A 15,171-nucleotide genomic window follows, 5' to 3' on the forward strand; every position below is an offset into this window, starting at 1 on the left:
TGAATTTTGTGCAGCTTCACGTTTTCTTTCGGATTAAGCTAACGAGTCCTAATTCTGTTTTGTACTTGAATGAGGAGGAGGAGGAGGAGGAGAAGTAGAAGTAGATGGAAGAAAAGGAGGAGGAGAGGGAGGAGGAGAAGGAGGAGGAGAAGGAGGAGGAGGAGTGGTAGGAGGAGAAGGAGGAGGAGGATGAGGAGGAGGACTAGGAGGAGTTGAAGTATAAAGATGGGCAATAAATGGAAAAGAGAAAGAAGAAGCAGAAGGTGGAAGAATCAGTTATAGCAGAGAGAAAAAGAATACAAAGGTTTGAGCAAAGGGTAATATGAGAAAAAAGTTTGAGCAAGAAGAAATAGTAGAGCAAAAATACTAGTACCGAACATCTACAGAGAGCGGAAGGAGTATGAGAGACAGGAGCAGCAGAGGAAGAATAAAAAAAGAAATGAGAAATGCACTGAGATCCAAGGAGAATAGAGTGAGATATTATATCTTAAATGTAATTAAAACATAAATAAAGAGAAGGAAAAGTATGAAATAAGGATGGAAATGAGGAGATGGGTAAGTGGAAGAGTGATGAAAAGTAGAGAAAGAAGAAGAGGAAGAAGAAGAAAAGAGAAGGAAGAGGAGAAAAAATGAAAAAGGATTCAGGAGGGAGTTTTGGATGGAATAAGAAAAAAAGAAGGTATAAGCGTCATTGTTAGTTAGTTAGTCAGCGTAGTTTGAGCCTCTTCCCGAACAGACAGCATCTGTTTCGAATGATTTCCACGAAAATGTTGAAGTTTTCCCGGAGATTTTCTTGGAGTGTGTGTGGCATGACTTGCTGGCATCCAGCCAGACAACACTGTAACGGGTTCTCTCAAACTGCAAAGATCCACCTTCTTCTTCGAGGAAAATTCATTGAAGCATAGGTAGAATAATAACAAGAATAAGAAAGAAACGTACAGTGGAGGAAGGAGAAGAGATGGGAGTAGGAAGAAGAAGAAGATATTATATGAAAGAGATGAAGAAGTAGGGAATGGAAAAAGAGACTATTTATACAAGTTTTCAATTCGAATAGGATACCTAATTAACCTATTGTCAATATTATCATTGTATAAGAAATATTAAGCTGTTAGTGAAATAATCACAATTTACGAATTTCAAAGAGCAATAAACAGTTCATGATAGAGTTCTTCAACCTAGGGGGTTAATGGTAAAAAATTCAGTGCTGAATAAGGGAAGTGTAGAAGATGATAGTAATGGAGAGTAAATGAGAAAAAATCATTGGTACAAAATAAATACCAGAAAAAAGAGGAAGAAGAACAGTAGACATGAAGAGTAGTGTGAGTAAACTTAGATGAAATGTTGACTTGAAAGACAAATAGGTTCAGAAGAAGAAATAGAAAATAAAAGTGTAAGGAAAATAAGAAGAATGGAGAAGAGAAACTGTCTTTCCCTTGTTTACTACTCGAGCTTTTTCGGCTGCGTTTTCCAGTGGAATTTTGTTGATTAGCCAACAGCCATGTTAGTTCTCCTCTGCCTTCCCACTTGGTGAAAAATCCCTCTTCGGATAAATTTTCAGTAGAATTTCGTTCATAGTGGATAAGTGGGAAGCTTGTCAAGAACGTTGCTTTCTTGTCAATCACCAATCAAGAGTATCAATCTTGATTAGTTTTGAGTAACTATAATAAACTGTGTGACAAGATTTTCAATCAATATTATTTGAGAAAGTTGATTGAAAAACATTCCAATGATGCTTCAGGCTGTAGAAGCAAGAAGGCCGGGAAGTGTGATGATTTTCCCATAGACTAAGGTGAAGTAATTTCAAAACTGGTTTTCATCGTTTGAATATGTTTAGTAACCAACTATTTATAAAATACAAATTGTAATGTACTCTGCAAACAGTATTTCTCAAAAGTAAAACAATCACTAGAATTCTTGTACTTTGATTCTTCAAAAACTGACAGGAGTATTATTGTTTTCACAAGAGTGTCAGTTCCTTTAAGTTACATTCTCCAAAGTCCTTGTTATAATACTGTAAGAAAGATGTATTATAGAAATTGTTGTACTATATCCAAATCTTCAAATAAATTGGATGGAACCAGTTAAAAGCTTAAAGTGGAGCTTGACGAGATAAATTCTGGAAAAATCCTCTCTGCGAATCAAATAACAATGATCATTCGAGTAATGAACACGAAGCTTGTGGGATAATCGTATGATAGAATTAATTCAGTAATGAAGTGAATACTTAATTTCAAATATAACTGATATCAAAGTAGAAGCTTCATATATCATCTTTGGCATCGGAGCTTGTGGACAAGAAGAGCTCCATCCACAATCTTGTTGAACTTTCTCAATCATGATAAACTAGTAGTTCTGTGAACAGTAGACCTCACGCAGTTTACTCATCCACAAGTATCTGATGTCACCTGTTCTAGCTGATTCAGTTGAATCATAATTTACTCTCAAAAACTGTTATTTGTTTTTTCCAAGATCAAAAAATCACTTATGTTAATAAACTCAGATCACATTTGAATTTGTATCCCATATGATAATTTATTCAGTTCCGTGATAATCTTTCCATCTGATAAAAATATTTATCAACTATTTAATTTTTTATTCAATCCAGAATATTATAATCTCTTCAGCATTATTTATTCAATGTAATTATTATTTATTTCATTTTCAATCACCTATTAAATTTGTTTTTCAAATGTGAGAATATTGATACTGATGGGCACGCATCATGAAAAATATTGAAATCTTATAGAAAAAGACACGGCCAGACATCTGTGTAATGCATGCAATGAATAATCCACTTGTCAGCTGATCTATTATGAATAATTCTATAGTCTGATTGATCCTATCTTCAAAGTAGTAGTATCATATAGTGATATCAGTGTATGGAGGAATTCCTTTTCTTTTCATATTATCCTTAAAATGCAAAATTTCAAAAACCTTGTGTATACATCGACGCGCAGTTGAAGAAGGAATATTCCTGCCAAATCTCATAGAATTCTATCAACGCGTTTGGCCGTAATCGCGTTACATACAGACAGACAAATGAAAATCCGAGTTAAAACATAGACCTTATTACGTTCGGTCAATAATAAAGCTTCTCACGCCTACAATCTCCGAATACACTGCGAAACGTTCCATAAACCACAACTAGAGATTGAATGAAAAAGACTAAGAAATTGTCAAAAAAACCACAGATTTATTGATACTTAGAAAGACCGGTTTCGGTTATTACACCATTGTCAATCTATATTGTCATGTATATTAATAGTGAATTCATGAGCTATAAAGAGCTTTAAAAACAATTATTTTGGGTATGAGAGACTAACCTGCTAAACTTTGTAGATAGATTTTTTATCCAAGGAATAAACATGGTAACCATATCTTAGTAATATATCATAGTTCAATGTTGTTGTTGTAAAAAAAAATAGCCATACAAGCAACTCATTATGGAATCACAATATCAACTTCTCAACTACACAAAAAGTACAACTGTAGATCTCAAGAAGTACTCACTACCCCGCAGTTCAATTTTGTTCCAGAATTAACTCATTCACTCACAATAATTAAAACCTGACTCGTGAAGTTTTCATTTGAAGGAAATACTCCTGGGAGTGAAGGCTTCCTTGTTGTGGAATTCAAGTGTCACTTGGTTCCTTGGTTGTTTGAAGCTCTTCAAAGTATTCACACATCTACCCACAAGCAATTAGTGCTAACTTCATTCTCAGGTCATAATCATTAAGCGTTTATCCACACTTCATCCACAATATTGTTGAAATAACTCTCTCAAGTATTCCTCTTACTAGTTTTATAAATTTTAATGTACTACTCTTACTATTCCTCCTACAAGTATTACTCAACTGCACTCTACCTCAGAGAAATAATTGCGTAAGTTTGTGCTAATGTTTCACTATGACTCTACTCTTCCATATTTTAATACTCCATACACTAACTTTGAACTCTAGAACTCTCATATTTTGATGAAGTTCACACTAATAGCACATAAAATGCAATTGTTCCTTTACTCTATGCTAATAGTAAATTAGCATAAAGCTAATATAATTCACTAATAGTAAATTACTCTATGCTAATAGTGATTCACTATGAACTGTCAGCATTAACTAAGATATGAATAACATCAATGCATCCCATTCAAACAGCATTGTTCGTCTTATGGCCATATGCTAACGCTTAAACACGTTTATTTGTAGATATGATTTCATTTATCATAATATATTTGATACGGGGTTCAAAAGAACTACTTACATCTCTCAGTTCAAACTGAGATGGTGCATATGAGCCCCACAGCGTTCATTCACATCTTAAGTGTCTTCAATGTGACTTTCTTATCACATTGAATGGGAGACTTACTTATCACATTGACCAAACGCAGGAAGGTCTATGTTTTAACTGGGATTTTCTTTTCTCTGTATGTATGTAACGCATTTACGGCCAAACGCTTTGATAGAATTCTATGAGATTTGGCAGGAGTATTCCTTTTTCAACTGCGCGTCGATGTATACAAGGTTTCTTGAAATTTGGCATTTTAAGGATAATATGAAAGGAAAAGAAATTTCCTTCATACTGCAATATCACTATATATATCATCTACTCTGAAGATAGGATTAATCAGACTAAAGAATTATTCACATAATCAATCAGCTGTAAAGAGGATTATTCATTGCATACATTACACGGATGTCTGGAGAAGTCGGTAAACAGGTGACACCAGATACTTGTGGATGAGAAAACTGCGTGAGGTCTACTATTCACAGAACTATTAGTGTAACAGAAATGATACATCCTGCATAATTACATCCTGGAGAAATTCCAATAAATTCTCACAAGAGTACTCTCATAATTTGATACAGTAATGTGGCTTTCAAGCAGTGAGTTACTTATTGTTCGAGATTACTCTCAAGTTAGTTTTGATCATCACATTCCCGCGCTGTAACAAACTTTGGTAACTGGCAATTTCTACTTAGATGTGTGATGCATGTTATTAAACTGTGCTTAACAAGTTTGAATTGGTGCGAAGTACGTGTCCAAATATTGTACGTGCTTTGTTGAGGAGGTAACGGGGGGTAGGGAGGTGGTGTAGGTGTTATCAGCTGATATAATATGGTCAAACAGCTGAGCTGAGTTTAATAGCTGATAAGACATTTAGGACGCGCTGGTAATGGCTTCAAAGTAAAACAGAGAATAGTTTCATTTAAGAAGAACAACAGAACAGGGAATGATCAAAGTTTAGTAATGATTTATTATGACACACATTAAAATTTGCAGAGGGTTTATGAAAAGAGAGACTTCATCAGAAGGAGCTGTAACAATTAAAACGATGCTTTGCTCTGCAACGTGATTCCACGTCAAAGGCAAGTAGCTCGATTGTTTGATTGATTGATGAAAATATTCAAATCAGAATGAGTGAGAAAATTTACAATTTCTATTTCTATACATTCAAAGTTTTGAAGAGTTTCCTTCTCACTTTTGAGTGAGAACGTATTGTGAGGTCCACGTTTTAACGTCAGCACTTGATTAACTTCGATGCTAGCTAGGCCTATCCTTGTTTGTTATTGAACAAAGCAGATAGTCTAATCCCTTTATATCCTATTCTAATCTTTTCATCCCTTTCTAGCTCTGTAACATTGCCAATTTTTGAAGAATCTAGAAATATAATCAATCATCAAAATTTTTAAACCCAATTGAGAAATTTATTCTTGAAAAATATATTTTGTTAAGAAATAAAATAAAATTTATTATTATCAACAAGGAAGAACAGTAAGTTAAAGCTATTACATCAGATATATGGAATCCACTATCTACTAAGGAAGTCAGAGGAAACACACAGAATTGGCAAAACTATTGTCCTATCTTTTCCATTTACTCAAGAACGTGGCTCTCTCAGTATAGATAGAACCTCTTGAGTGAAATCGACATTGTTTATCTACATAATTTTTGTCAGAAAAGGATTGAATTCCTCCGGCATTTGATCGTTTTGTATCATTTGAATGTTTTCACATACTTTTCATTTGTAACATGGCTTGACACAGTAGTATTTATACTTATAGAACCATGAATCATAAACATTATTATTGTTTGTCATTGGCTGGCAGATTTAATTCAAATTAAAAATGACCAGAGCATGTTTCAAAGAGTAAATAGCATGTGAATAATATTGTGTTCCCCTGTTGACTCTAAACCCAAGTGCTAATGGAACAGCTTAGCTCCTCATACAGCTAAATAATGTCAAACTGGATGGGTATGGAACCCCTACATGTCTATATGGCTCTGTACTTAACACTCGTAGTCCAGTCACTATTATATACAATGGTCCTCGCAATTGGTATTGTAGTTCTGATTTTAAATATATATTGTTTAGTTACATAGAAGAAGTCCGAAACCAATATTTTCATGCAAAATTTTCTTGTGCCAGATACAGAGTGGCCCAAAAATCTCTTCCCATCCCCGAAAAATCTCCATATAATGTATCATAATCAGCCGTTAGATGCACTTGGTTTCAGTATTTCTCAGTAGAGAGGCGCGCATAAGGACACCTCAAAGATCTGAATTTCATACACTCACACTTTTTGACAAAATGATCGGATCTCCTCGTACTACAGCTCATTCTTCTCGGCTCGATAAGGTGGTTCAAAATCAAGTTGAACTTGATGGAGGAATAATAAATTCATGGTTGAGTGTATTTTAACCCATATTTCCATAAACCATAAATTGCCGATTCCCATATTCATAGCTCAGTAACACGTTGTTATTGGATCTTGAATATTGTAGAACAGAGTCTTCTCTTTCATTTGCTGTAAACGATTCGTGAAGAAAGTTGTTCGTAAAATACGATACGATTGTTTATAAAAAATAACAAATTCAAGATATCCCCCTCATTTTCACGATCTCGGCAGTTCTATAATATGAATCAGTGGTTCAAGATGAAATCAAGGCAACTGAGATCGTAGAGGATGAAATTCTCTGCAATTTTGAACCAATCCTAAGGTTCTATGTTGTATGAGACTCATTTTAGAGACGTTTTATTAACCTCCAGAAATGTATCATTAAAAAAATGGTTTTGGGCTTTTCTTATGTTTACAAACAATATATTGAGAAATCAGAAGTACGAATTGCAAGCACACCCACTTTTTCATGTCTATATTGACTGGACTATCGATCGTCAGAGTGAGTTCTAGATCTTCATGATAGTCAATTACTGATACTGCTTGTTAAATGCAGTCGGCAAGTTTAGTACAAGTGCATTGTGATTGCAATTGCACTGTTGTCGTAGTCCCACCCACAATCACAATTACATCCAGCAATATGTATGCAAAGCATCGAGACATGTTGCCAAGCATTATGCAATTGAATGCCCAAGCGCAATTCATGCAAGCGGTTGCATCATTCACGATCGAACGATCTGTCAGTTTGTATCACGCCTGATGCCACTTTTGTCTATCTTATACCGGTTTTTATTAATTGATCCGATATAATTTCATCAGTTCATTCTATGCCGAATAAATAACAACTAATCAACAAGTACACGATGATTTTTAAATCCAGATAAAACCTTAATTTATAAAATGGGATCTCAGTTGTGATGAAAATGTATATTTGTTATGTAGAAATATTAGTTTTATCACGTGTCTAGGTTTCACCATCCTTGATAGGGATTTCCTGGATGTTGCTTCCAGCCGGCTAGCTCCAGAAGGCGTGTGGTCGGGGCCAGGAGGTGAGGGTTGGACAGCCTGGTGTTCTCTCCATCGTGCACGACTCTTGTTACCCGGTTGAAAAATACGCGGACGGGCGCCCTTATTACCCCCCCCCCTGAGAAGACGTCTTAAGAGGGGATGGGGATAGCTGCCGGAAAACGCTATTTATGTTATTACTCATTTCATAGTCACAAAATATAATAATAATATGCACAAAATTTCCCCACATTGATTTTATACATGTTATGCCTTTTTTCACCATAATATTCATATTCTATGGTAAAAGATATTTTGTCATAAGACGACTGAAATTCACACAGAATATAACACCGCTCAAGGATAAAAATATAAAATTAACTCCTATTGTCGTGTGCATTCCGATTGAGTAGGGCTCTCAACTTTGTGCGTCTTCATTAGACATAGATCAGTATATTCAAGGAGATATGAACATAAGCTTACTGCCTTTCTTCTATTTAATGAGTGGATGAATACTAAATACGGTAGGGAATGTATATATTTATTGTATTCGATCAAGTTAATGGGATTGAAACTTTGTTCTAAATACAGAGTTCCAAGGGAATCCATCTGTTACGCATGTGATCCCCTCATTATTTGGACTAATCGATTCATCACAGCCGAGTATGCCTCAAATCTCGAGAACTATAAGTTTTCAAAAGAAATAGATGGATAATGGAATATTTGAAAATAGAAATACAGTAGTATAGTTGAGAAGTAGTGCTTACTCCTCTAAAGTTTACTGTAGTACCTGTAGAATACGATATTTATTATGGTGGAGAAGTACACTTTTTGTAATACTAAACATAAGCATAACAATACTGAACATTTCCTTGAATGGTTCCAAGATATGCAGGATATTAGAATCTATTCCAACACCGGCTTGGTTTGATCATTAGTAGACTATTTGCAGTAGTGAGCCTGCTTCGTTGCTGTTACAACCCATTAAGCCTGGCATAATTTCTGTAAATTAGTGACTGTTTTATCTATATAGTGTTTCATGCTTAGTGGGTAAATTTCTACAGCTGAGTGAACAATTTGGGGTCAGAAACAACTGTTCAATTTAGTTTGTGCAATCAAAAGTTTCCACTAACTGCAATTTTCGCCATGAAATATAGGTTTGATACTATCACATAACTATACTATTGTTTCACCTGGTGTGGTTTATTGTAATAGCATGAGAATACATGACAATAAATTGTCTATTGACTTTGGACAATAAATAGATTGTTTCATAATCGATAATGGGGGGTTTTCCACCCCAATAAATTATACCAATCTTTAGGATTCACGACAATAAATGACAAAGTTGCTGTATCATGTTACATTCATGTATAAACCATTTTTTAGGATTCCAGTTTTCAATAATATTATCAAAAATGTTCAATTAGACAGAGTTCACCATCATTTTTGTATCACAATAACGTCCGAGTGTTGAATAATCCAATTACCCAACATGCTTTCTGTTCAACCTGAAAATTCCCTGTATCATACAATCCCATCTATACTCCAGTCTTTGTGCTTATTTTAATAAGCAAACTCACGATTAAAAGTTATATTCACATTTTTAACAAACCTATTTATTAATCGGATGCTTTGCATTCTAGTTATCTACAGAAAACATACAAAAATAATTTTACCGATTTGAATGTTAAAATACATTAATGATTCCACCAATTCACAGGCATTTCTATGAAACTGATAAAACGCGATTGTAGCGTACTAGAGAATTCCAAGTAAGGCACAGGTATCCTATAAAAGTTCTCATCAAATTCAATGATATTCGAATAATTCTATTATTTTGACGTTAATCAAAAGAGAAGGTATTCTATGGTTCACTAAAAAACTCAAATTCTGTGGAAGCTGGATGCTTTTTTCATGTCTAAATAATTGAGACTGTACAAAAGTTCATTCTCAAATCCAGAAAAAAAACAATGGTTGAAAGAAATGAATGGAGCCGTTCACTTCAAACTTTCAGAATGTCTCATGAATAACATTAATTCTCCCATTCAAACAATGCTGGCAGTTTGAGATAAAGCTGGAGGTCGTGTGCAAGGACACTTGAGAGGGAGCTGGCTTCATAATTGTCTGCTATGCCAAGTGCACCACTTGAAACGGGATGACACGACTAAAAAGCGGCGGCACTAAGAAATGTGGCGCTCAAGAAATAACTAACTGGATAGGATGGCAGTGAGTGATACGTGGAGTGCTTCCCAAGGAATAAGCAAAGTTTTCGCCTTTTGTCAGGTCACGTTTCAAATAGAGAAATACTGGTTAGAATTTACAGGTTGAAAGTTGAAAGGATCGTAAGGGATAGTGAGTTCGAATGGGAATGAAAGGAGATAAGAGTTTCAAATAATGTTAATAATTGATTTTACTAGGTAAATGTCAGTTTAGGAGTTCAGTAGATTCTCAGAAATTGGAGAAGTTTTGCCCAGGAGAATGGTTCCGTTGGTTCTAGAAGTTGATAATGTAGGAAAATTGATTTTTTTGATAGTTCGCCTAACTGTATTGCCGAAGCACTGATTTTCAATTAATTTCTTACAATCCGTTATTGATGTTTGGAGACATGCAGTCTGTAGAACCATGGAAAGTCATTTTTACCAAGAAGAAACAATAGTATTCTCCTTCATATTTTCCTGTCTGCAGTGTCTGCTGATATGTGAAAACTCTCTCATGTGCCTTGGTAATTTCAATCTTCTCAGTAGATTATAGAAAATTCATTGGACAGCTAGGCTCCAGATAAAAACTTACAAACTTTGATTACACTGGAGAAGAAGAAAAAATCGAGTTCCTTTAGTATTTCATTAATACAGTATACTTCCTCACAACATACTGTAAAATCAAAATATCATCATATCAGAACAACATGACATTTTGTAACCTCAAATAATTGAATAAGAGTCAATATTATATGCTGATTATATGCTGTCACATAGTGAACTTCAGCCCTCCGAGAAAAGCTTCAAGGATAAATCTTCTGGCTTGTTAGTCGTGAGTTGCCATCGTGATACATCAGAAGTAAATTCATGAATACCAATTTTCTAATGATAAGTGAGAAAACCATCATCATTTTATTTTACCACTATCGTTCCTCCTGAATAAGAAAAGGGATCGCATCTATTCAGAATTTGAGAGCAAGATATTTAAGTGATCGTATATCATCATTAATTCAAAACTAGATGACACTGAAGTATGACATCTATTGAGAGTATGTGCATTTATGTCACCTGGGAGTAATTTGCTTCAACCACACACGACACATTCCATCATCAATTCTGTATAGTTTGTGTTGCTTATGCTAACTTATTTCAGTTTCTATAGAAATGTACATTTCTATCCTATTTCTCAAGTCTATTAATATCCGATTATTTTTCCCGTGAGGCATTGATGTGTGGGATATCATTACTTATTATTTTCCAATCATTAGCGTTGAATTATTCATTCGAACTTCACCGTTTAATGTGAATGGAGCACATTGATAAATAATTCTGCTTCTTCTCTCCATGTTTATAGATGATTGAAAGTTTATTGAACCTGAACTACTTTTTTAGACTATGGATCATTTAGAAAATATGAGGAAGAGACGTATAATATAGGCTTTCATCGTGAAAGTTGATGAATAAATAGTTAAATTCCCAAATATTTGACTGATTTTTATAACAATATGATGGTGCATAATATGGTATATAATAGGATAGAATATAAAAAATAATAGAATATGATAATAAAATGTTGTTGAGCTCTACTCACCTTCCTCGACCCGCGTTCTGTTATTTTCCATTGTCCGGAAATTGGCTTGGCTGTTATCACCATGTACCTCTCCACCGCTATTGCTGACAATGTCACAATCGACAATAGGCCGAAATGCCCCACTCCTGCCGCGTACACCATGCAACCTGCCACATAAAACAATAAAATTGACGGTAAAAATAATATCAATATAACATGAATTCTATGGGAATTAAAATTATTATTAAAAATGAAACAATGAAATTGACGATTAAATAATGTCAATAGCCTGCTCAAAAAGCATACATTCTGTGACAATTCGAATTATTGGAAATGAAAATCGAGTATAAATCCGATAAGAATTCAAATAAGAAAATAAAAAAATATTTTATTTTTTCAAACAGCACGATGAAAAGACAATGAAACTTTGCAACAATGAATAATGAATGGTTGAAATTCAAATTTGATAGAATATCACAGCGAGAATTTATAAGAATAGGAGATCCAAAAAACCACATGGTTGGTGATTGGACAAGCACATTATTTGTCTGATAACTTTTTGTCTCTAACAATCAAGGAAATTAATTGACTAAATAATTTGATTGTATGGTTGTTTGATTGGTTGATTGTATATTATTTCATTCTCCTTCCCTTTTACAATCCCAACAAATAACCTAAAATTGAATTTCCTGTTCCTCCAACAACAACAAACTTATTAGTTCAGCTGAAGATGTGGTAGGTTTTACCATGAAACCTGGTACTGAATTATGAATTAATTTTCGAATAAATAAAAGTGGTATTGACAATATCAAAGTCTTATTCTTTCAATTGACTAAATGTTAATTAATTTTATGCGTGGGTAAGATGAGAGATGACAAAAAATGTATGCGTTTTGTTGATTATGCAAAATGAGTTATTCAACAATATAGTTTACCTGACAGCAACTACTGGGAATCATGAGAACTGAATATAATAATTCAGAACTCAATCACGAGCAAACAAATCATAGAGATGACCAATGAAAGTTGAGTGGGATAGAATCCATACAATCACAAATCAACCAATCAGAGATTGACATTTCTGCTGTCATGGCGACTACATCCCTCAAAATAGAGGAATTTGAAGTATCACAAGCTGACCAATGAGAGAGAGAGCATTGTAAAGTTTTTGAAAATGCCTGACCCGGACAATGTTATGTGATGCACAACTGCAAACTGGATTCCACTGAAATCACTTAGATGCATTGGAATTCCCTAGATATGAAGTTGACAGTAATATAATTTGATAGTAATACCAAGAATTTCCATGAAGCATTTCTTTAAGTCTGCCCTCATTTTCAGTAGTCTTTCAATGAATAAATTGAGAAAAAATTTCGGACTCAGGATAACTATTGGTTCAATACTGAAGCACTGTTGACACAAAAGTTCATCCTGTTTGGCCTCGATTGGGATTCCCCTGTGATGTTGATTCTTTACTTTAGGATTCACCTATGGCTCCTCATCTTTCTCACCACCTTCTCCTCCGCCTCCTCATCTTCTCCTTCTTCAACATCTCTTCTCTCTCACACTCAAATCAAAGTAACTGAACCAATCGCCGTTCTCACGTTTCATGATTTTTTCACCTCTATCTCCAACTCCCACAGGTCCCACTAGTAATCCTTTGAGAGGCTTACCACCGGTAACCTACTTCAAAAATAGTTCTAAAGTTTCTCTTTTCCCTGAACTCTCTCTATTGCTTTTTGCTCTCTTTTCACTTTTCCTTTTCCCGCTGTTCACAATTTACACCCACTGTATATCTGTGTTATTCTCTATGAGATTTTTCCTTACTTGTGTTCTTTTCCCTGTACCTTTCTTCTCTTTTCCTATCCTACTTTTTTCTAGACTTTACGTGCTTTCAACTCCAGTTGACAAGTTCTCATTTCAAACAAAGTTCATTGTTTTCACCCTGATCACAAGTGTTGACGTCAACTTACACTTCTCTATTTTTGACTATTTTCCCATAATTCTGAATTGTTTTCTTTTTTCTGGACTGTCTCATGATAAGATTGAACGAGTGTTAGCGAGTCCTCTTTTTTGACTCACTCAAGGTCAAAACCTCAAATTTTGAACACGTATTCTTTGAACCTTTATACAGGTTAAGTTAGTTGTACCACAAAATTGACTCACTTCTTTATCCATTTTCAGGATATCAAAGTAACATTTAAAGTGCACAAGTAAAAACTTTATTGTGATTTATCATTCAGCCTTCCTGCAGTCGCGCTGTTGTAAAAAGTATAACAGTGTCAGTTTTTTTGCTGCACAGAACTATTGAATGGGGTGTTGTCAGTGAATGAGTGACCTATGCATTACAGAACTTTTCCCCCATCACTTCACTGAGTTGCAATATCAACCGAGCAATGGAACAGTCTTTAGGTGCCATTTTATTCGCGACAGTGCATAAGTCGCACTGTGCATTAAGATAGGGAAAGACTGTATACGGGGACTGTTAACGAACCAATAACACAGAATTGATGGCTTTGCATGATGTACCTTATTGGGCTATTAAATGGTAATCATTCAAATGTTCATAGGCGTAAAATAATCCAAAGAAGATGAAAAGTAATTATACAATCAATTTAATATGATTTGACAGTAAACAGAGACAATAACACTTGGAAAATTGGATGTTGTAAAAATACAACACGCAACTACTCCTGTGATTCTTGTATTATTTATTAGTTTTTTCAAATGTTGAGATCATTGAAACGGTTCGAGATATCGATGTGCGGGTTTTGTCATTAATTTTCTTTTGAGATTTTGTATAGAAATCATGTAAAACTTCTGTTTTGAGGATTATATATTCTTTGGTGGTATTTATTGTACCCACAGTTTAAGACATAAATATTTCGTAAATAACCCTGATAGTGAAGATTCTGAGTTCGATTTTCTCTCTCAAAAAATCTTCCACGTTCATAAGTTGTGTGTGGCATGTTTTATTATTGGATATATTTCAATAAGTAGTTGATAATTAATTTTGAAAAAAAATTCACAACCATAAATCTTTGAAAAATTTCCTTGTTGTCAGTGCTATAGTATACTGAACAAACCATACAAATTCCGTAGTCCAATATCAGCCTCTTCAATGCCGACACGCATTGGGCGCCAAATTTTGTGTAATGCTCCTTGGGGTGTTCCTGGTTTATTACTTGAGCAATGCCCCAGATGGAGATGACACACATGTATAAAATCTTACACTGAGTCCTCGATGTTGTAATCTCAAACTTGTAAGTGTGTGGATGAACACTATAGAACACCAGGCTGAGAGATTCAGTATAAGATTCAATATAATAGTCCAAATCGCGGGAGGCATAAACTCCTGCACACCCTTGATCTGTTCAACGACTATCTGTGTGAGAATAATATTCCTTGCAAGTATGAATCGTAGTGTAGCAATTGCTAGACACTAGATTCAGATACCTTAAATTATTACCTGTATTGAAGACAGTGTACAGAATCAAACAGGTCGAGCAAGGAACTTGGTGCATATAATTTGGGGGATTGCGCCGCTAATAAATTCTGACGTTCTAGGATAGGTTTGATAGACCAAATGCCGTTCAAAAGATACTTCGCGGACAGAATCTTTCCAAGTTTCAGGCTCTATTGTGTGTTTTTTTACGCTGTAGCGCTGTTTCTGCTCTGTGGTAGGAGCTTTATTCCTAATTTGAAGTAGGGCACAGATA

The 15,171-nt window shown here is 34.7% G+C and overlaps 1 protein-coding gene across 3 annotated transcripts in view; it reads right to left on the minus strand.

Moving 5' to 3' along the window:
• LOC111050584 (rhodopsin, GQ-coupled) overlaps positions 1-15,171 on the minus strand; it is a 173,483-nt gene that overhangs the window by 95,203 nt on the left and 63,109 nt on the right. For all 3 annotated transcript variants that reach the window (XM_039421016.1, XM_039421017.1, XM_039421015.1), the window contains exon 5: positions 11,475-11,620. In XM_039421016.1, the coding sequence (XP_039276950.1) occupies positions 11,475-11,620 (146 nt within the window). The remainder of the gene's footprint in view (positions 1-11,474; positions 11,621-15,171) is intronic.

Source organism: Nilaparvata lugens, chromosome 2 (assembly GCF_014356525.2).
Source record: "Nilaparvata lugens isolate BPH chromosome 2, ASM1435652v1, whole genome shotgun sequence".
NCBI lineage: Eukaryota > Metazoa > Arthropoda > Insecta > Hemiptera > Delphacidae > Nilaparvata > Nilaparvata lugens.